Source organism: Chlorocebus sabaeus, chromosome 6 (genome assembly GCF_047675955.1).
Source record: "Chlorocebus sabaeus isolate Y175 chromosome 6, mChlSab1.0.hap1, whole genome shotgun sequence".
Classification (NCBI taxonomy): Eukaryota; Metazoa; Chordata; class Mammalia; order Primates; family Cercopithecidae; genus Chlorocebus; species Chlorocebus sabaeus.
In genome coordinates, this window is record NC_132909.1 from 9084913 (window position 1) to 9104717 (window position 19805).

The following is a 19805-nucleotide window of genomic DNA, read 5'->3' on the forward strand; positions in this document are numbered from 1 at the left end:
CCTTTCATCCACGTCTAGCGGCCCCGCCCCTTGCCGAAGTCGTTCGCATTTTCGTGAAAACCTCGCTTCTGTCTCGGAATCCCAGCCTCTTAACGCCACATTTCCCGCCTATGCCAAAAGAAAGAGAAAGCTTTCAAAGACAACTACAACTCCCTGCCGGCCGGGGGAAAAATAACTTCCGCGGGCATCGTGGCCCCTTCGCCTCATGGGAGCTGTAGTTTTGCCCATTTATTTTCGCCCCACGAAGTGCCTGCAATTTACAGCACGGTAGGAATTGCATAGCCTTCCTTATGAGTTTCTTTCTTCTTATTTTTTGAGACAGGGTTTGCTCTGTTACCCAGTCTGGAGTGCAGTGGCGCAATCACTTCTCACTGCAGCCTCTACCTCCCAGGCCCAAGCAATCCTCCCGCGTCAGCCTCCCAAGTAGTTGGGACGACAGGCCCGGTTAATACATATTTTTAAATTTTTTAATAAAAATAATTAAATATTTAATTATTTTTCAGCCTTTTCTTTTTTTTTTTCTTTTTAACATTCTGTCTTTCACACTTCTCACTTTTTTTTTTTTTTTTTTTAAAAGAGACGGCAGTCAGGCCGGGCTTGGGGGCTCATGCCTGTAATCCCAGCACTTTGGGAGGCCGAGGCGGGCAGATCACCTGAGGTCAAGGGTTTGAGACCAGCCTGACCAACGTGGAGAAACCCCGTCTCCACTAACAATACAAAATTAGCCAGGCGTGGTGGCGCATGCCGGTAATCCCAGCTACTCAGGAGGCTGAGGCAGGACAATCGCTTGAATCTGAGAGGTGGAGGTTGCAGTGAGCCGAGATCGCGCCACTGCACTCCAGCCTGGGCGACAGAGTGAGACTCGTCTCAAAAAAGAACAGAAAAAAAGAGACGATGTCTCTGTATTGCTGGTCTGGATCTGGATCTCCTGGGCTCAAGCAATCTTCCCGCCCCGTCTCCGCCTCCCAAAATGCTGGGATTACAGGCGTGAGCCACTGCGCCCTGGCTCTTGTAAGTTTCTTGTAAGCGAGATGTGTACAGTGAGGCCGCGAAGTCTCTGGTCTCTTTAAGGAACACCCACACGTCATTCATGTTCAGAACCCCTGGAGCAGCGTTGCCTGGCTGCATCAGTGACCGAGCTCATTACTTTGTTGGAAGTGGAGAGTGGAAGGTCAGAAGGGAGTGGACCAGGTCAGGTCCCAGGGGAAATTCTCCCTCCCTCTGAACCGTCTTTCTTCTCCCTTCTTCGCAGATATCCCGAGATTAGGTCCCCAGCTTCCAAACAGAGGATCAGGTATGTTTAGAGATTGGCCAGAGGGGCAAGGTACCGAGGCATCAATGTGAACAGCCTCTGCAGGCACCTGATGGGGAGAAGGAGTCTCCTGGATCCCAAGCAGGTGGGCGGTGGAGTTCTAGGCCACTGGGGGCTGGATGTTTGGGGTACACAGTCCTGAGTGCTGATGCCTGGGTGCTGGAGAATTAGATATTTTGGGGAGAGAGAAGCGGACTTGCGGACACCTGTGGGAAGCTGGAAACAGGCTACTGGATCCCGACAGGAGTGGGTGCTGGGATTTGGGCTGCCTGGGTCCAGGAGCAAATTTAAAGGTAAGGATCAGGCTGGGCACAGTAGCTCATGCCTGTAATCCCAGAACTTTGGCAGGCCAAGGTGGGCAGATCATCTGAGGTCAGGAGTCTGACACCAGCCTGGCCAACATAGTGAAACCCTGTCTCTACTAAAATAAAAAAAAAAAAAAATTAGGCATAATAGCGCATACCTGTAGTCCCACCTACTCGGGAGGCTGAGGCAGGAGAATCGCTTGAACCCAGGAGGTGGAGGTTGCAGTGGCCGAGATGGTGCCACTGCACTGTAGCCTGGGTGACAGAGCAAGGTTCGGCTGTCTCAAAATAAATAAATAAATAAATAAATAAAGCAAGCAAGCTAAGGATTAGGTTTTGGTGGGCAGGATCCATTGGGATGTTGTTTTGGATCCTGACTCCTCATTCTTGCTTCTGCAGAATGTCTCAGGATGATGACACATTGAGAAGAGAGTGAGTAGGGGAACAGATGGGTAGGGGTGGAGGTGGAAGGGGCTGGGGACCCCATGCACTCAGCTCTGGCCTCATAACCATGTTTGCAGGTTCAGCACCATCGGCCTTGCAGGAAGGGGCTGGGGAACTGGACTCCTGTGTCCTAAAGGGAGGGGGCTAGGGTGCAGACTTCTGGGTCTGAAAGAGAAGGGGTTGGGGGCCACAGACTCCTGAGTCCTGAGACAGGAAGGACCTGGGATCTCTGGGTCCTGGCTTCTGAGGGTCAGTGCCAGGACAAAGGGCCCCATAACTGGTAGAACAGGCTCAGGTTCTGCACCTTTTGTGACCTCACAGGTGCCCAGAACCCAAGTTGGGATGGGGGCAGGATGGGGGAGAGGGAGGGGCTCTTGGGCAACCGAGGTTCCCTGCAAACTGTCACCATAAGCCTGCGTCTCTCTCAGCATCCTGGAGCATGAGTTTGCTGCTATGAGGCTGCAGAAGCTGGAACAGCAGGTATTGTGCCCAGGAATCTCGCCACTCCAACTCTTCCGCCTTCTGTGCCTCCCCAGGGGCCTCTCCACCAGGTCTTGCTCTAGGACTCCCCGCCCGTGTTGGCTGTCTCTCATCCTTGAGTTTTCCCATTGAGAAATGAGAAAATAGGAATTTGGGGCCGGGCGCGGCAGCTCACAACTGTAATCACAGCACTTTGGGATGCTAAGGTGGGCAGATCACTTGAGGTCAGGAGTTCAAGACCAGCCTGGCCAACATGGTGAAACCTGTCTCTACTAAAACAAGAAAAGTAGCCGGGTGTGGTGGCAGGTGCCTGTAATCCCAGCTACTCGGTAGGCTGAGGCAGGGGAATCGTTTGAACCCGGGAGGCGGAGGCTGCAGTGAGTGGAGATCGTGGTACTGTACTCCAGCCTGGTGATGAGCTAGACTCTGTCTCAAAAAGAAAAAAAAGAAAAAGAAAAAGAAAAGATAATAGGAATTGGGGATCCTAAATAAGCAAAAAACCCTTGTGATGAATTTCTAAGGAACAAGGCTTCTAGAAGGCAGGACTCCTGGGTCCTGGGGGAGGAGAGGACAGGGTGTCAGAACTCTTGGATCTGAGTTCAAGGGTGGAGAGAGGGAGGAGCAGCTGAAGCACTGAGGGCCTGGACATCTGGGCCCCAGTGGAGAAAGGGGTTCACAAACTCTCGAGCCCTTGCCCCAGGCCCCATCTCGCTTCTGTCTTCGCATCTGGTTCCTGCCCCCGACACCCACCTCTCCCATTTCCCCAGCGGCGGCTGTTTGAAAAGAAGCAGCGACAGAAGCGCCAGGAGCTCTTCATGGTTCAGGCCAATCCTGACGCTTCCCTGTGGCTTTGGCGCTCGTGTCTGCAGGAGGAGCGCCTTTTAGGTGACAGAGGTGACCAAAGGCCCCTCGGGCTCCTCCTGGGGGCGTTCGCCTGGAGGGGAGGGGCCTGTGGGAGTCCGAGGGCGGAGCCTAGTGGAAGAAGGGGTGGAGCCTTAGGGTGCGGACTTGACGGTGGATGGGGACGGGCCTTGGCCCATGAGAGCTTTAGAACGGCGCCCAGGGTAGAGGCTTATGGGGGCCCCCCCTTGGCAGGACCTGTGAGGGAGGGGTTCGGGGCGGGGCTACAGAGCGCAGGGGCGGTGCATGGTACAACTGGCAAGGGAAAGGGGTAAGAATGTGATGATTGGGCTTGGCAGAGCTCGGGGGTGGATCCTGGGAAAGCTGGGACCCCCACCCCAACCCCGGGATTGCGGAGACGGGGTCTAGGGGTCCGGGGCGTGGCGTGGTCTCATTACTAGAGCCTGGCGCGAGATTGTTTACGTGCGGCGCCCGCAACAATCCAGCGGCAGGGCTGTGCTTGTTTGAGCCTTAGGATGCAGTTTGGGACCTGGGTGAGTCTCAAGGTTTGGGTAGTCCGCGAAACGGGGGTGATTTTTTTTTTCTTTTTTGAGACGGAGTTTAGCTCTTGTTGCCACGGCTGGAGTGCAATGGCGCAATCTCGGCTCACCGTAACCTCCGCCTCCCGGGTTCAAGCGATTCTCCTGCCTCAGCCTCCCTAGTAGCTGGGATTACAAGCATGCGCCACCGTGCCCAGCTAATTTTGTATTTTTAGTGGATAAGGTGTTTCTCCATGTTGGTCAGACTGGTCTGGGACTCCCGACCTCAGTTGATCCGGCCTGCCTCGGCCTCCCAAAGAGCTGGGATTACAGGCGTGAGTCACGGCACCCGGCGGGGGTGATATTTGGGAGCCCAGTGATGGGGTGTTGTTTGGTTGAGGACGGGAATTTGTAGACCCTTTTCATGGGCTCGCTGCACCTTCTCCCAGGCCTTAGGAACCCTTTCCTCCGGAAGAAAGTGTCAGAGGCACATCTGCCCTCTGGCATCCACAGTGCCCTGGGCACCATGAGCTGTGGTGGAGACGGCAGGGGCGAGTACGGCCTCCTGATACCCCGGACAGAAGCAGGTATTTTCGAGTCCTTGGACCTCCTAGACCCCAGAACTCCACCCCTACTGGAACCCAGGAGTCTGGGGCCTCAATCCATCTGTCCAAAATACTCAGGAACTCAGGACCGCACCCACTCCTTCCTCACACCGAGGAGTTCAGGTCCTGAGCCGCCTCGTCCTGCTGCATCCAGAAATCCAACTCTCCCCTCCTTCCTTACTCAGTGTTCAGGAATCTCGGTCTCCAGTCCCCTTTCTCATCCTCGCTCCCAGACAATTCCGATCCAGAATTGGAGGAAGTCTCCGTGGAGAATGGTTCGGTCTCTCCCCCACCTTTTAGACAGCCTCCGAGAATCCGACGCAAGGGTTGGCAAGCCCGCCAACGACCTGGTAATTTAGGGGACATTGGGATAAAACCTGGGATCCCCTGGTTCATGCAGCAAATCTTCCCCTTTCTTAGGTAGCAGCTTCATTGAGGTATAATTCACATACCATACAAGTCACCCATTTAAAGTTTACAATTCCGTGGTTTCCAGTATACGGTTGCCCCTCGGTATCTGCAGGGGATGTGTTCCCAGAACCCCAAAGATACCAAGATCCGCAGATGCCCCAGTCCCTTACATAAAATGGTGTAAAATTTGCATATAAACTATGAACATCGCTCCATATACCGTAAGTCATCTCTAGATAACTTATAATACCTAATACAGTATAAATGCAATGTAAATTGTTGTTGTTGTTGGGAGGGAGTCTTGCTCTGTTGCCAGGCTAGAGTGCAATGGCGCGATTTTGGCTCACTGCAACCTCCACCTCCCGGGTTCAAGCGATTCTCCTGCCTCAGCCTCCTGAGTAGCTGGGACTATAGGTGTGCACCACCAAGCCTGGCTAATTGTTGTATTTTTAGTGAAGACGGGGTTTCACCATGTTGGCCAGACTGGTCTTAAACTCCTGACCTTGTGATCCGCCCACTTCAGCCTCCCAAAGTGCTGGGATTACAGGCATAAGCCATCATGCCTGGCCCGTAAATAGGTGTTATACTTTATTTTTAAAAATTTTGGGCGGGGTGCAGTGGCTTACACCTGTAATTCCAGCACTTTGGGAAGCTGAAGGTGGTTGGTCACTTGAGTCCAGGAGTTTGAGACCATCCTGGCCAACATGAAAAAATCACGTCTCTACTAAAAATACAAAAGTTAGCCAGGCAAGGCAGTGCAGGCTTGTAATCCCAGCTACTTGGGAGACTGAGACAGAAGTGTCGCTTGAATCCAGGAGGCCCAGGTTGCAGTGAGCCAAGATCACGCCACTGCACTCCAGTCTGGGTGACAGACCAATATACTCTGTCTCAAAGAAAAAAAAAATTGGTTCTGTTATTTATTGTTGTCTTGTTGTTTTTAAATTTTTTTCCTGAATATTTTGGGTCAGCAGTGGGGATGCGGAGCCTGTAGGATACAGGAGGTTAACTGTATTTACATAATTCTGCAACCATCACCACAATCAATTTTAGAACATTTGTACCACCCCAGATAGAAATCCTACATCATGGCTGGGCGTGGTGGCTCACACCTGTAATCCCAGCACTTTGGGAGGCCAAGGTGGGTGGATCACCTGAGGCCAGGAGTTCAAGACCAGTCTGGCCAACATAGTGAAACCCAGTCTCTACTAAAAATACAAAAATTAGCTGGGTGTGGTGGCAGGCATCTGTAATCCTGAGGTGGGAGAATTGCTTGAACCCAGGAGCCAGAGGTTGCAGTGAGCTGAGATCAGGCATTCCAGCCAGGGTGACAGAGCGAGACTTTGTCTCAAGAAAAAAAAAAAAAAAGAAAGAAAGAAAGAAAGAAAGAAATAGTGCATCAATTAGCAGTCACCTCTTTTCCATTTACCCCAGCCCTTGGCAACCACCAATCTCCATTGTCTTCTTAGATTTGGCTATTCTGTACATTTCACACAAATGGAATCATACACTATGTGGTCTTTTGTATGTGGCTTCTTTCTTCAATTCTTTTTTTTTTTTTCTTGAGACAGAGTCTTGCTGTGTCTCCCAGGCTGGAGTACAATGGTGCGATCTTGGTACGCTGCAACCTCTGCCTTCTGGGTTCAAGTGATTCTGCTGCCTCAGCCTCCCGAGTAGCTGGGGCTACAGGCATGCGCCACCACGTCTGGCTAATTTTTTGTGTTTTTTCAGTAGAGATGGGGTTTCACCATGTTGGCGCAGCTCGTCTCAAACTCCTGAACTTGTGACCTGCCTGCCTTGGCCTCCCAAAGTGCTGGGATTACAGGTGTGAGCCACTGCACCTGACCTCTTTTCCTTTGAGATGGGGTGTCACTATGTTGCTTAGGCTGGTCTTGAACTCCTGGGCTCAAGTGATCCTCCCACCTTGGCCTCCCAAAGTGCTGGGACTATGGGTGTGAGCCACCATGTGTCTTCAATCACTTCATTCACCTAACAATTTTTTTTTTTTTTTTTTTTTGAGACGGGGTCTCACTCTGTCACCTAGGCTGTGTGGGGAAAAGAAAGAGAGATAGGATTGTTACTGTGTCTATGTAGAAAAAGGAAGACATAAGAAACTCCATTTTGAACTGTACTAAGAAAAGCTGTTTTGGCCAGGCGCAGTGGCTCAAGCCTGTAATCCCAGCACTTTGGGAGGCCGAGACGGGCGGATCACGAGGTCAGGAGATCGAGACCATCCTAGCTAACATGGTGAAAGCCCATCTCTACTAAAAAATACAAAAAACTAGCCGAGCGTGGTGGCGGCGCCTGTAGTCCCAGCTACTCGGGAGGCTGAGGCAGGAGAATGGCATGAACCCAGGAGGCAGAGCTTGCAGTGAGCCAAGATTGCGCCACTGCACTCCAGCCTGGGCGACAGAGCGAGACTCCGTCTCAAAAAAAAAAAAAAAAAAAGAAAAGCTGTTTTGCTTTGAGATGCTGTTAATCTGTTACTCTTGTCCCAACCCTGTGCTCACAAAAACGTGTTGTATTGACTCAAGGTTTAAGGGATTTAGGGCTGTGCAGGATGTGCTTTGGTAAAAATGGTTTTGCAGGCAGTATGCTTTGTGAAAGTCATTGCCATTCTCCGTTCTCTATGAACCAGAGACATAATACACTGCCGAAGGCTGCAGGGACCCCTGTCCAAGAAAGCCTGGGTATTGTCCAGGATTCCCCCCACTGAGACAGCCTGAGATATGGCCTCGTGGGAAGGGAAAGACCTTACAGCCCCTCAGCCCGACACCCGTAAAGGGTCAGTGCTGAGGAGGATTAGTGAAAGAGGAAGGCCACTATGCGGTTGAGATAAGAAGGCATCTGTCTCCTGCACATCTCTGGAAATGGAATGACTCGGTGTAAAATCGACCATACACTCTATTCTGAAATAGGAGAAAACCACCTTATGGCTGGAGGTGAGACATCATGACGGCAATACTGCTCTTTACTGCACTGAGATGTTTATGTAAAGTTAAACATAAATCCAGCCTACTTGCACATCCAGGCACAGCACCTTTCCTTAAACTTATTTATGACAGAGTCTTTTGTTCACATGTTTTCCTGCTGACCCCCTCCCTACCATCACCCTATAGTCACACCACATTCCCCTCACTGAGATAATAAAGATAGTGATCAATAAATACTGAGGGAACTCAGAGACCAGCACCGGTGCAGGTCCTCACTTGCTGAGCACTGGTCCCCTGGGACCACTTTTCTTCCTCTATACTTTGTCTCTGTGTCTTCTTTTCTTAGTCTCTCATCTCCACCCTGTGAGAAATACCCATGGGTGTGGAGGGGCAGGCCCCCTTCAGGCTGGAGTGCAGTGGCACGATCTCGGCTCACTGCAACCTCTGCCTCCTGGGTTTAAGCTCTTCTCCTGTCTCAGCCTCCCTAGTAGCTGGAAGTACAGGTGCGCACCGCCTTGCCCTGCTAATTTTTGTATTTTTAGTAGAGACCAGTTTCACTATGTTGGCCAGGCTGGTTTTAAACTACTGACCTCGTGATCCTCCCACCTCAGCCTCCCAAAGTGCTGGGATTATAGGAATGAGCCACCGCTCCTGGCCCACCTAACAAAATTTTAAGATTCATCCGTGTGGTAGTGTTATCAGTACTTCATTCCTTTTTATTCCCTTATAATATTCCATTGTGGTGACATTTCCTTTTATTTTCATGAGATGGCCAATGATTTCAATGACAGAATTCTTATCACCCCAAACTCCATTCCCCCATGTTCAGTCTCTGTGATGCTTTGTCTGAGACAAGGAAAAGGGAAGACCCTAACCCCTCCCTGTCCTTAGATCCAAGGTAATCAGAAACTCTGGTCCCTGTAGACTCCCATGCACCTGGAGGAGGAGGAGGGTGTTGCAAGTGAGGGCGCTGAGTAATGAGTAGGGACTGAGAACCCAGGATTGTGGCCTTCTCTGGCTAGCACTGATGATGTTGTCTCACACTCCTGGGACCCAGTTGTCCTGAGCTTAGTCCAGGCTTCTTTCATCCTTTAGGGACCCATGCAGAGGGTGAGAGTGAATCCCAGGATGTCGAAGATGCATACAAGGCACCCAATATGGGACCAAACCCTGGAATGGATGGTGACTGGGCATATGAAAACTTGGCCTTCTACAAGGTGGGAAAATGCACAACCTCTCAGGATGTTGGAAGAGGAGGGCTAGCCTCGGACCTCTGGGGAGGGTGGGGCTAAAATTCTGCCGCCCAATCAGAAGCTCTTTTTCTTGGTGGTGATTAAGCTAGCAGAGACTCGTGTGTGTGTGTGTGTGTGTGTGTGTGTGTGTACCATTCATCAAATCGGAGGATTTGACTTGACATGGACATGGTCATTAAAATACAGCTTATGGCATGGTGACTCAAGCCTGTAATCCCAGCACTTTGGGAGGCTGAGGTGGGCAGATCACTTGAGGTCAGGAGTTCGGGACCAGCCTGGCCAACGTGGTGAAACCCTGTCTCTACTAAAATACAAAAATTATCTGGGTGTGGTGGCACAAGCCAGTCATCCCAACTACTCAGGAGGCTGAGGCAGGAGAATCACTTGAACCCTGGAGGCGGAGGTTGCAGTGAGCTGAGATTACACTCCAGCCTGGGAGACAGAATGAGACTCTGTTTAAAAAAAAAAGGTCGGCCGGGCGCGGTGGCTCAAGCCTGTAATCCCAGCACTGTGGGAGGCCGAGACGGGAGGATCACGAGGTCAGGAGATCGAGACCATCCTGGCTAACACGGTGAAACCCCGTCTCTACTAAAAATACAAAAAACTAGCCGGGCGAGGTGGCGGGCGCCTGTAGTCCCAGCTACTCCGGAGGCTGAGGCAGGAGAATGGCGTAAACCCGGGAGGCGGAGCTTGCAGTGAGCTGAGATCTGGCCACTGCACTCCAGCCTGGGCGACAGAGCGAGACTCCGTCTCAAAAAAAAAAAAAAAAAAAAAAAAGGTCTTTCCATGGGACAGCGAGCTTCAGAAAGGGCAGAACACTGATCAAAAAGGGCCAATTGCGGGCCAGGAGCAGTGACTCACGCCTGTAATCCCAGCACTTTGGGAGGCCGAGACAGGCAGATCACCTGGGGTCAGGAGTTCGAGACCAGCTTGGCCAACTTGGTGAAGCCCCCGTCTCTACTAAAAATACAAAAATTAGACGGGCGTGGTGGCGCAAGCCTGTAATCCTAGCTACTCGGGAGGCTGAGGCAGGATAATTGCTTGAACCTGGGAGGTGGAGGTTGCAGTGAACCGAGATTGAGCCACTGCCTTCAGCCTGGGCGACAGAGTGAAACTCTGTCTCAAAAAATAAAAGGGCAAATTGGCACTCACTTTGGTGTTGGTGAAAGTGCAGTAGATGGTTTCTCTTGGGGGCAGATGTGGGCTGTTATTCTGTTATCTAGATCAAACCAATGGCCATTTTAACGGAATGGGCCGTGCTTTCAAAAAGGAATTCTCCAATCAGCAGGTGGAGTGGGTGTGGCTGCCGAGGAAAGCGAATAGACTGGCCAGTCAACAGAGGAGGGCGTGGCTGGGTGGACTGAATGAGATTTTTGACCAATAAGCAGAAAATGTGAATGGGCAAGGGCGGGACCCTAGGGCTGGGATGGCCAATCAGTAGTGAGCAAGGCTGGGGGCGTTGTCCCTCAACTTTGAATTTGGTGCCTGGGCTAGGAAGAAGACTTGGAAAAGAAGAGAGAGGCCTGGGAGTCTACAGGGCCGAACTCCTCAGCAGCAGCTAACGAAGAGTTGTCCGAGGCCCTGAAAGGCGAGGGCGGCACGGACAGCGACCATATGAGGCAGGAAGCCTCCTTGGCAATCCGCTCCCCCTGTCCTCGGCTTCAGGAGGACATGGAAGCCTATGTGCTGCGGCCAGCAGTCCCGGGCACCAGGATGCAGTGCTACCTCACCCGTGACAGGCGCGGCGTGGATAAGGGCTTGTTCCCCCTCTACTACCTCTACCTGGAGACCTCCGACAGCCTGAAGGTGCAGTCAGCCGGCCCAACAGCCTTGGGAGTAAGCGCCCACCTCCGTTCCAAGGCAAAATCCCACTCCTTTCTGAGCTAGGTCAAGACCAGCCTGAGGCCGGGCGCGGTGGCTCATGTCTGTAATCCCAGCACTTTGGGAGGCTGAGGCGGGTGGATCACCTGAGGTCAGGAGTTGAAGACCAGCCTGAACAATATGGTGAAACCCCGTCTCTATTAAAAATACAAAAATTAGCCCGATGTGGTGGCACGCGCCTGTAGTCCCAGCTACTCAGGAGTCTGAGACAGGAGAATCGCTTGAACCCGGGAGACGGAGGGTGCAGTGAACCGAGATGGCATCACTGCACTCCAGCCTAGGCGACAGAGCAAGACTCCATCTCAAAAAACAAAACCAACCAACAAGCAAAAAAGACCAGCCTGGACAACATGGCAAAACCCTGTCTTTACAAAAAATACAAAAATTGGCTGGGCGTGGTGGTATGCATCTGTAGTCCAAGCTACTCGGGAGGCTGAGGTGAGAGGATTGCTTGAGCCTGGGAGTTCAAGGCTGCAGTGAGACGTGATCACGCCACTGCACTCCAGCCTGGACGACAGAGTGAGACTCTGTGTTAAAAAAAAAAAAAAAAAAAAAAAAAAAAAAAGGACCAGGCGCGGTGACTCACACTTGTAATATTAGAACTTTGGGAGGCCAAGGCGTGCAGATCACAAGGTCAGGAGTTCGAGACCAGCCTGGCCAACATGGCAACACCTCGTCTCTACTAAAAATACAAAAATTGGCCGGGCGCGGTGGCTCAAGCCTGTAATCCCAGCACTTTGGGAGGCCGAGACGGGCGGATCACGAGGTCAAGAGATCGAGACCATCCTGGCTAACACGGTGAAACCCCGTCTCTACTAAAAAATACAAAAAACCAGCCGGGCGAGGTGGCGGGCGCCTGTAGTCCCAGCTACTCGGGAGGCTGAGGCAGGAGAATGGCGGGAACCCGGGAGGCGGAGCTTGCAGTGAGCTGAGATCCGGCCACTGCGCTCCAGCCTGGGCGACAGAGCGAGACTCCGTCTCAAAAAAAAAAAAAAAAAAAAAAATACAAAAATTAGCCAGGCGGCCGGGCGCGGTGGCTCAAGCCTGTAATCCCAGCACTTTGGGAGGCCGAAGCGGGTGGATCACGAGGTCAGGAGATCGAGACCATCCTGGCTAACATGGTGAAACCCCGTCTCTACTAAAAAATACAAAAAACTAGCCGGGCGAGGTGGCAGGCGCCTGTAGTCCCAGCTACTCGGAGGCTGAGGCAGGACAATGGCGTAAACCCGGGAGGCGGAGCTTACAGTGAGCCGAGATCGCGCCACTGCACTCCAGCCTGGGTGACAAAGCCAGACTCCGTCTCAAAAAAAAAAAAAAAAAAAAAAAAAAAAAATTAGCCAGGCGTGGTGGTGGGCGCCTGTAATCCTAGCTACTCGGGAGGCTGAGGCAGGAGAATACTTGAAACCGAAAGGCGGAGGTTGCAATGAGCCGAGATCGTGCCACTGCACTCTAGCCTGGGCGAAAGAGCGAAACTCTATCTCAAAAAAAAAAAAAAGGCCAAGCACAGTGGTTCACGCCTGTAATCTCAACATTTCGGAGGCCAAGGTGGGTGGATCGTTTGAGCTGACGAGTTCCAGATCAGCCTGAGCAGCATGGTGGAACCCTGTCTCTACATAAATTATTAAAAAAAAAAAAAAATTAGCCAGGCATGGTGATGCCCACCTGTAGTCCCAGCTACTTGGGAGGCCGAGGTGGGAAAATGGCTGGAGCCCAGGAGTTAGAGATCTCCTGTCAAAAAAAAAAAAAAAAAGTCTGGACCCTCCCTCACTGAGCCTTCCTTGCTATCAGCTCTCAGGCCTCACCCAATCCTGAGATAAATCCCGCCCCCAGCAACCAGGCCCCTCCCCTCACAGATTTGTCTTTCCAGATTCAAGCCGCACTTCTCTCAATCTAGTCTTTCTGGCCTTTACCCTCCAAGTGTGGTCTCCTCGGGGTATCCTCTCTCCCACCAGAAAGAGGTTTTTTGCCTACTCAGAGCCAAACCCATTTTTCCCAGATGAAACGCCTACCACAGTCCTGCTGCAATATTGCAAGTGAGGGTGCTCCCCATTCTCCAAAGCCAGACCCTTCCTGGGCTAAGCTTCAACCCTGGACCCATAGGCGGAAGGAATGAGGGGGAGATATTAAGACAGGAAGCTTCCATTCAGGACCCTGCCAATAGCTTCCCTCAGTGAGAACCACATTTCCCAGTAAGTCTTGAGAAGCTCGTTGTGCCATCACCAGCTTCTCCATCATGGGACATGATGTTTCCTTGTCTTTGGACCCCTGGCTCTAACCAGCTACCAGAAGTCCATTCTTTTTTTTTTTTTTTTTTTGGGGGGACGGAGTCTCTCTGTGTCGCTCTGTCGCCTAGGCTGGAGTGCAGTGGCATGATCTCAGCTCACTGCAAGCTCCGCCTCCCGGGTTCACACCATTCTCCTGCCTCAGCCTCCCAAGTAGCTAGGGCTACAGGCGCCCGCCACCACGCCCAGCTAATTTTTTGTATTTTTAGTAGACACAGGGTTTCACCGTGGTCTCGATCTCCTGACCTTGTGATCCACCCGCCTCGGCCTCCTAAAGTGCTGGGATTACAGATGTGAGCCACTGCGCCTGGCATTTTTTTCATTATTTTTTATTTTTGTTTTGAGATGGAGTCTCGCTCTGTCGCCCAGGCTGGAGTGCAATGGCGCAATCTCAGCTGACTGCAACCTCTGCCCCCTGGGTTCACGCAATTCTCCTGCCTCAGCCTCCCTACTAGCCAGGATTACAGGCAGGCACTACCACGCCCGGCTAATTTTTTTTATTTTTGTGGAGACGAGGTTTCACCACATTGACCAGGCTGGTCTCGAACTCCTGACCTCAAGTCATCTGCCCACCTCAGCCTCCCAAAGTGCAGGAATTACAGGTATGAGCCACCACACCCAACCTCCAGAAGTCCATTCTAATGGACCGTTCCTCTCATCCATAGCACTTCCTCCTGGCTGGGCGAAAGAGAAGAAGGAGCAAAACTTCTAATTACCTCATCTCCCTGGATCCCACAGATCTATCTCGGGATGGGGACAACTTCGTGGGCAAAGTCAGGTGGGCAGAGCTCTGACATGTGGTGAGGAGCAGGTAGCAGGGAGCTTGGGGACAGGCGGATTTCATTTCCCAGCAGGCCACACACAGCATACCTTCCACCTGTTCACTGCTCAGGGACTAGAAGAACTGAAGGGTTTGGAACATAGGCTGGCATTTAAGGCATTTGACTCCCTGAGAGGCAAGGGACTGGGATTCCTAACTTTCTGTGGGAAAAGAGGTCTGGAATGTGTGAATTCTTCCATCCAAAAAAGAAGAGGGAGGTTGGGCGTGGTGGCTCATGCCTGTGATCCCAGCACTTTGGGAGGCTGAGGCAGAAGGATCACTTGAGGTCAGGAGCTTGGGACCAGCCTGGCCAACATGGTGAAATCTCATCTCTATCAAAATTCAAAAATTAGCCAGGCATGGTGGCATGAACCTTTAATGCCAGCTACTTGGGAGGCTGATGCAGGAGAGTCAGTTGAACCCAGGAGGCAGAGGTTTTGGTGAGCTGAGATTGAGCCACTGCACTCCAGCTTGGGCAACAGAAAAAAGAAAAAAAGAAGAGGGTTTCTAAAAGGCCCTTTAAATAAAATAGGGAGGCTACATAAGTTACATGGCTCACCCAAGAAATGGGGGGCCTGGGACCATGGATGCTGGAAACATGATTGTTTCAATTATTTTATTATTATTATTATTATTGAGACAGAGTTTCACTTTTGTTGCCCAGGCTGGAGTGCAATGGCATAATCTCGGTTCATTGCAACCTCCGCCTCCCGGGTTCAAGCAATTCTCCTGCCTCCGCCTTCCGAGTAGCTGGGATTACAGGCACGCACCACCACACCTGGCTAATTTTATATTTTTAGTAGAGATGGGGTTTCTCCATGTCTGTCAGGCTGGTCTTGAACTCCCGACCACAGGTGATCCGTCCACCTTGGCCTCCCAAGGTGCTGGGATTACAGGTGTAAGCCACCGCACCCAGACTCATTTATTTAATTATTTTTATTTATGTATATATTTGTTTAGAGACAGGGTTTCATTCTGTCACCCAGGCTGGAGTGCAGTGGCAAGATCATACTCATTGCAGCCTTGACCTCTGGGGCTCAGGTGATCCTCTTACCTCAGCCTCTTGAGAGCTGGGACCACAAGCACAAACTGCCACATCCGACTAATTTTTCTATTTTTTTGTAGAGAAGGAGTTTTGCCATTTTGCCCAGGCTCAAGCTATCCTCCTGCCTCTGCCTCCCGGAGTGCTGGGATTACAGGCGTGAGCCCCTGTGCCCAGCCAGGAACATGATTCTTAGATATTCGGACATAGTCTTAGACATAGGGGATGGATGGGAAGAGTCGATGTGATGAGTGACACTTACTCAAAGAGTAACACTTAGTATTTTTATTCTATCCATTCCCTTCCTGGAGCAGATCCAATATCTTTGGCACCAAGTTCACCATCTTTGACAATGGGGTGAATCCTGACCAGGAGCATTTAATCAAGAATACTGCCCGGATCAGACGGGAGCTGGGGGCTGTGTGTTATGTGAGTGTCCTGGGGATGACAGAATGGGGTAGGATGGTCAGAAGAAGGAACCAGGCCAACTGGAATATAATACCCCCAGGAGCCCAACATCTTAGGATACCTGGGGCCTCGAAAATTGACTGTGATTCTCCCAGGAACCAACAGCCAGAACCAAAGAATCGATGTCCAGCCACGAAATGTGAGTCTCTGACGTCGGGAATCTCTGGGTCAGTGGAGCAGAAAGGGCTGGGGCCAGTCCTCCTAGATCCCAGAGGAGGAAGAGGAGGAAGAGGAGGCCAGTGGGTTATAAGTGTCCTATGAAGCCTGAAGGACTGTTAGACTTCCATGTCTCAGGGAATAAAGACTAGAGACTCAAAACGTTTGCATCCAGAGAAAAAAAGGGTTGGTGGTAGGTTAACAAACTCTTACCAAAAAGGGGTCTGATCCAGACTCCAAGAGAGGGTTCTTGGATCTCAGGCAAGAAAGAATTTGTGGCCAGTCCATAGAGTCAAGTGGAAGCAAGTTTATCAGAGAAGAAACAAAAGAATGGCTACTCCATAGGCAAAACAGCCAGCTGGTTGGCTATTTTTATGGTTATTTCTTGATTATATGCTAAACAAGAGGGGGATTATTCATGAGTTTTCTGGGAAAGGGGTGGGCAATTCCAGGAACTGAGGATTCCTCCCTCTTTCAGACTCTTTTCTTTTTTTTTTTTTCTGAGACACAGTCTTGTTCTGTCGCCCAGGCTGGAGTGCAGTGGCAAGATCTCGGCTCACTGCAAGCTCGGCCACCTGGGTTCACGTCATTCTCCTGCTTCCGCCTCCCGAGTAGCTGGGACTACAGGCACCCGCCACCATGCCCATCTAATTTTTTATATTTTTAGTAGAGATGGGGTTTCACTGTGTTAGCCAGGATGGTCTCGATCTCCTGACCTCGTGATCCACCCACCTTGGCCTCCCAAAGTGCTGGGATTACAGGCATGAGCCACGGCGCCCGGCAGTAACTTCTCTTAGAAGCAAAATTTATTCAAAGATCTGTGCTAACATTCTTAAATATCTGTTAGCCGTAATAAAGAAATCAGTGTACTTTATGTTCTTAGCTCCCACAATTTAGCCTAAATATTTGCCCTGGCATACTTATACTGGTCCAAGCAAGCATTAGGTCATAGCCTGTTCCTCTTCCTTATTTGAAGGTGTTTTTACCTTTCTCAGCATTCCACAAGTTACTTCCTCCTTCCTTTGTTCTCCTCCATTTTTTCCTCTTTTAAAAAGTTCTAAGTTGCTAGCCAATCGGGACAAATACAGAATGTGAGGTCCCGTTCCAGCCGGTGGAAACCGGACACAGCAGTAGGGTGGATGCGTCAGGTTATAAATGACCCTGTCTCCTTTGTTCGGTGTATTCTCACGGCAAAACTCCTGGCAAGTATACCCTTTCTGCAGAAAGTAAAAAAATGGCCTTGCTGAGGAAATTAAGTTTATGTTCAAGTGCTATTTCTTTACGGCACCGGGGAACAAGCATTTCTAACATTGTGATACCAGTCCTGTCAAACTCCTGTCTCATCCTGTGACTAAGAATGCCTAGCCTCCTGGGAATGCAGCCCAGCCGGTCTCATCCTCATTGTACCCAGCCCCTGTTCAAGATGGAGTCACCCCTGTTCAAGATGGAGTTTCGAAAGCCTCTGAGAAAACCACAGCCCCTTCTTTACCTTCTAGGAACAGGAGTCACTACTGAGTCGCTACCAACGTGGGGAAAAACAAGGGTTGCTTTTGCTGCACAGCAAAACCCCGTCGTGGAACGAGGAGAACGGTGTCTACACGCTCAATTTCCATGGTCGAGTCACTCGGGCTTCGGTGAAGAACTTCCAGATCGTGGATCCCAAACACCGTGAGCTCCTGGAAACTATTTTAGCCGGGCCAGGTGGGGTGGGGTTAGGGTGTGAAGGAAGGGAACTACATCTCCCATCATCACTTGAGCATTTTTCTAGGCAGGGCAGATGCCACCCTATTGCAAAGCCTATTGGGAATTGTAGTTTACACACCCCTCAAGGTTTCTGGCTTAGTAAGGGCACCGCTCAGCCTCTTAGAAGTCTCAATTCTCAGCCTGCTGCAGTAGCTCACGCCTATAATCCTAGCATTTTGGGAGGCCAAGGCGGGTGGATCACCTGAGGTCAGGAGTTCGAGACCAGCCTGGCCAACATGGTGAAACCCCGTCTCTACTAAAAATACAAAATTAGCCTGGCATGGTGGCACATGCCTGTAATCCCAGCTACTTGGGAGGCTGAGGCAGAAGAATTGCTTGAACCTGGGAGGCAGAGGTTGCCGTGAGCCAAGATCAGGCCACTGCACTCCAGCCTGGGCGACAGAGCAAGACTCTGTCTCAAAAAAAGAAAAGAAAAAAAAAAAAAGGTAGTTTCAATTCTCAAAGCTGGAAGATGAGAGTCTGGCTAAGGCTTCATTCTTGATTCACTTCTCAGCAGAACATCTGGTGCTCCAGTTCGGCCGAGTGGGCCCAGACACATTCACCATGGACTTCTGCTTCCCGTTTAGCCCGCTCCAGGCCTTCGGTGTCTGCTTGTCTAGTTTCAATTGGAAGCTGGCTGTTGAATAACTCAATAAAATACCATACCCTTACCAGTTTCTGTGCCTCCTCATTTGGAGGAAGGGCCCGGACATGCCTTCTTTTGCACCACCTTAATAACTAACACTGGCCGGGCAAGCTGGCCCACGCCTGGAATCCCAGCATTTTGGGAGGCCAAGGCGGGTGGATCACCTGAAGTCAGGAGTTCGAGACCAGCCTGGCCAATATGTGAAACCCTGTCTCCACTAAAAGTACAAAAATTAGCTGTGCGTGGTGGCTGACACCTGTAATTCCAGCTACTCGAGAGGCTGAGGCAGGAGAAACTCTTAAACCCAGGAAGCGGAGGCTGCAGTGAGCCGAGATAGCTCAACTTCACTCCAGTCAGACTCTGTCTCAAAAAAAAAAAATGCTGGGCGCGGTGGCTCATGCCTGGAATCCCAACACTTTAGGAGGTCGAGGTAGAAGGATCACTTGAGGTCAGGAGTTCAATACCAGCCTCGCCAATATAGCAAAACCCGTCTCTACTAAAAATACAAAAATTAGCTGGTGGTGCATGCCTGTAATCCCAGTTACTCTGGTGGCCGAGGCATGAGAATTGCTTGAACCTGGGAAGCGGAGGTTGCAGCGAGCCAAAATAGTGCCACTGCACTCCAGCCTGGGCAAGAGAATGTGACTCTATCTCAAAAAAAAAAAAAAAAAAAAAAAAAAAAAAAAGGGCTGGGTGCGGTGGCTCACGCCTGTAATTCCAGCACTTTGAGAGGCTGAGGCGGGCAGATCACGAGGTCAGGAGATCGAGACCATCTTGGCTAACACAGTGAAACCCCCTCTCTACTAAAAGTACAAAAAAAATAGCCGGGCGTGGTGGCGGGCGTGTGTAGTCTCAGCTACTCAGGAGGCTGAGGCAGGAGAATGGCGTGAACCCGGGAGGCGGAGGTTGCAGTGAGCCGAGATCGCGCCATTGCACTCCAGCCTGAGCGACAGGGCAAGACTCTGTCTCAAAACAAACACCTGATCTCAAGTAATCATCCACCTCAGCCCACCCAAAGTGCTGGGATTTCTAGTTTAAATGATAATAACCCTTCCCAGAACTAAGCTGCTTTTGTGAAGCTAATGAAAGGCCATTAGGTTAGGAGGATGAGAGGAACCTGCGTTCTGCGAAGGTCTAGAGGAAAATTAATACAAAAATTAGCCCTGCGTGGTAGCTCACGCCTGTAATCCCAGGTACTAGGGAGGCTAAGGCAGAATTGCTTGAACCCAGGGGATTGCAGTGAGCTGAAATCGCGCCACTGCACTCCAGCCTGGACGACACAGCGAGACTTGCTCTCAAAAAATAAATAAATAAATAAAAATAAAAATTAGAGGTAGAGGTGGGCATAGTGGCTCATGCTTATAATCCCAGCACTTTGGGAGACCAAGGCGGGCGGATCACGAGGTCAGGAGTTTGAGACTCCTGACCACCGACGTGGTGAAACTCCTTCTCTACTAAAAGTACAAAATTTAGCTGGGTGTGTTGGCTCACACCTGTAATCCCAACTACTCAGAAGGCTGAGGCAGGAGAATCGCTTGAACCTGGGAGGTGGAGGTTGCTGGTGTGCCGAGATTGTGCCATTGCACTCCAGCCTGGGTAACAAGGGTGAAACTCCGTCTAAAACAAAAAACAAAAAAAACGGAAGTGG

General features: G+C 50.9%; 1 protein-coding gene across 3 annotated transcripts; it reads left to right on the forward strand.

Moving 5' to 3' along the window:
- Nucleotides 1-3: 3 nt before the first annotated feature.
- On the forward strand, nt 4-18182 carry TULP2 (TUB like protein 2). Of its 3 annotated transcripts, XM_037991364.2 has the most exons (14): nt 4-267; nt 1253-1294; nt 2017-2049; nt 2490-2541; nt 3309-3435; nt 4370-4507; nt 4711-4875; nt 8962-9083; nt 10614-10925; nt 13948-14060; nt 15459-15573; nt 15653-15751; nt 17265-17436; nt 18026-18182. In XM_037991364.2, exons 1-14 carry the CDS (start codon nt 206-208, stop codon nt 18157-18159), a joined length of 1686 nt encoding a protein of 561 aa, XP_037847292.1. In that variant the 5' UTR covers nt 4-205; the 3' UTR covers nt 18160-18182. The 3 variants fall into 3 exon arrangements, with proteins under 3 accessions (XP_037847292.1, XP_037847291.1, XP_072872305.1); XM_037991363.2 differs by lacking the exons at nt 4-267; nt 1253-1294; nt 2017-2049; nt 2490-2541; nt 3309-3435 and having other exon boundaries at nt 3942-4507; nt 10614-10955; nt 18029-18182; XM_073016204.1 differs by lacking the exons at nt 4-267; nt 1253-1294; nt 2017-2049; nt 2490-2541; nt 3309-3435 and having other exon boundaries at nt 3942-4507; nt 4759-4875; nt 10614-10955.
- Nucleotides 18183-19805: the final 1623 nt, after the last annotated feature.

What these genes read in the sequence shown, in the direction of transcription:
- TULP2 (XM_037991364.2), top strand. Translation starts at nt 206, where the DNA reads ATGGGAGCTGTAGTTTTGCCCATTTATTTTCGCCCCACGAAGTGCCTG. An exon ending in GCTTCCAAACAGAGGATCAG is followed by an intron (nt 1,295 to 2,016) that starts GTATGTTTAGAG and finishes TTGCTTCTGCAG; the next exon opens with AATGTCTCAGGATGATGACA. An exon ending in AGCTGGGGGCTGTGTGTTAT is followed by an intron (nt 15,574 to 15,652) that starts GTGAGTGTCCTG and finishes TAATACCCCCAG; the next exon opens with GAGCCCAACATCTTAGGATA.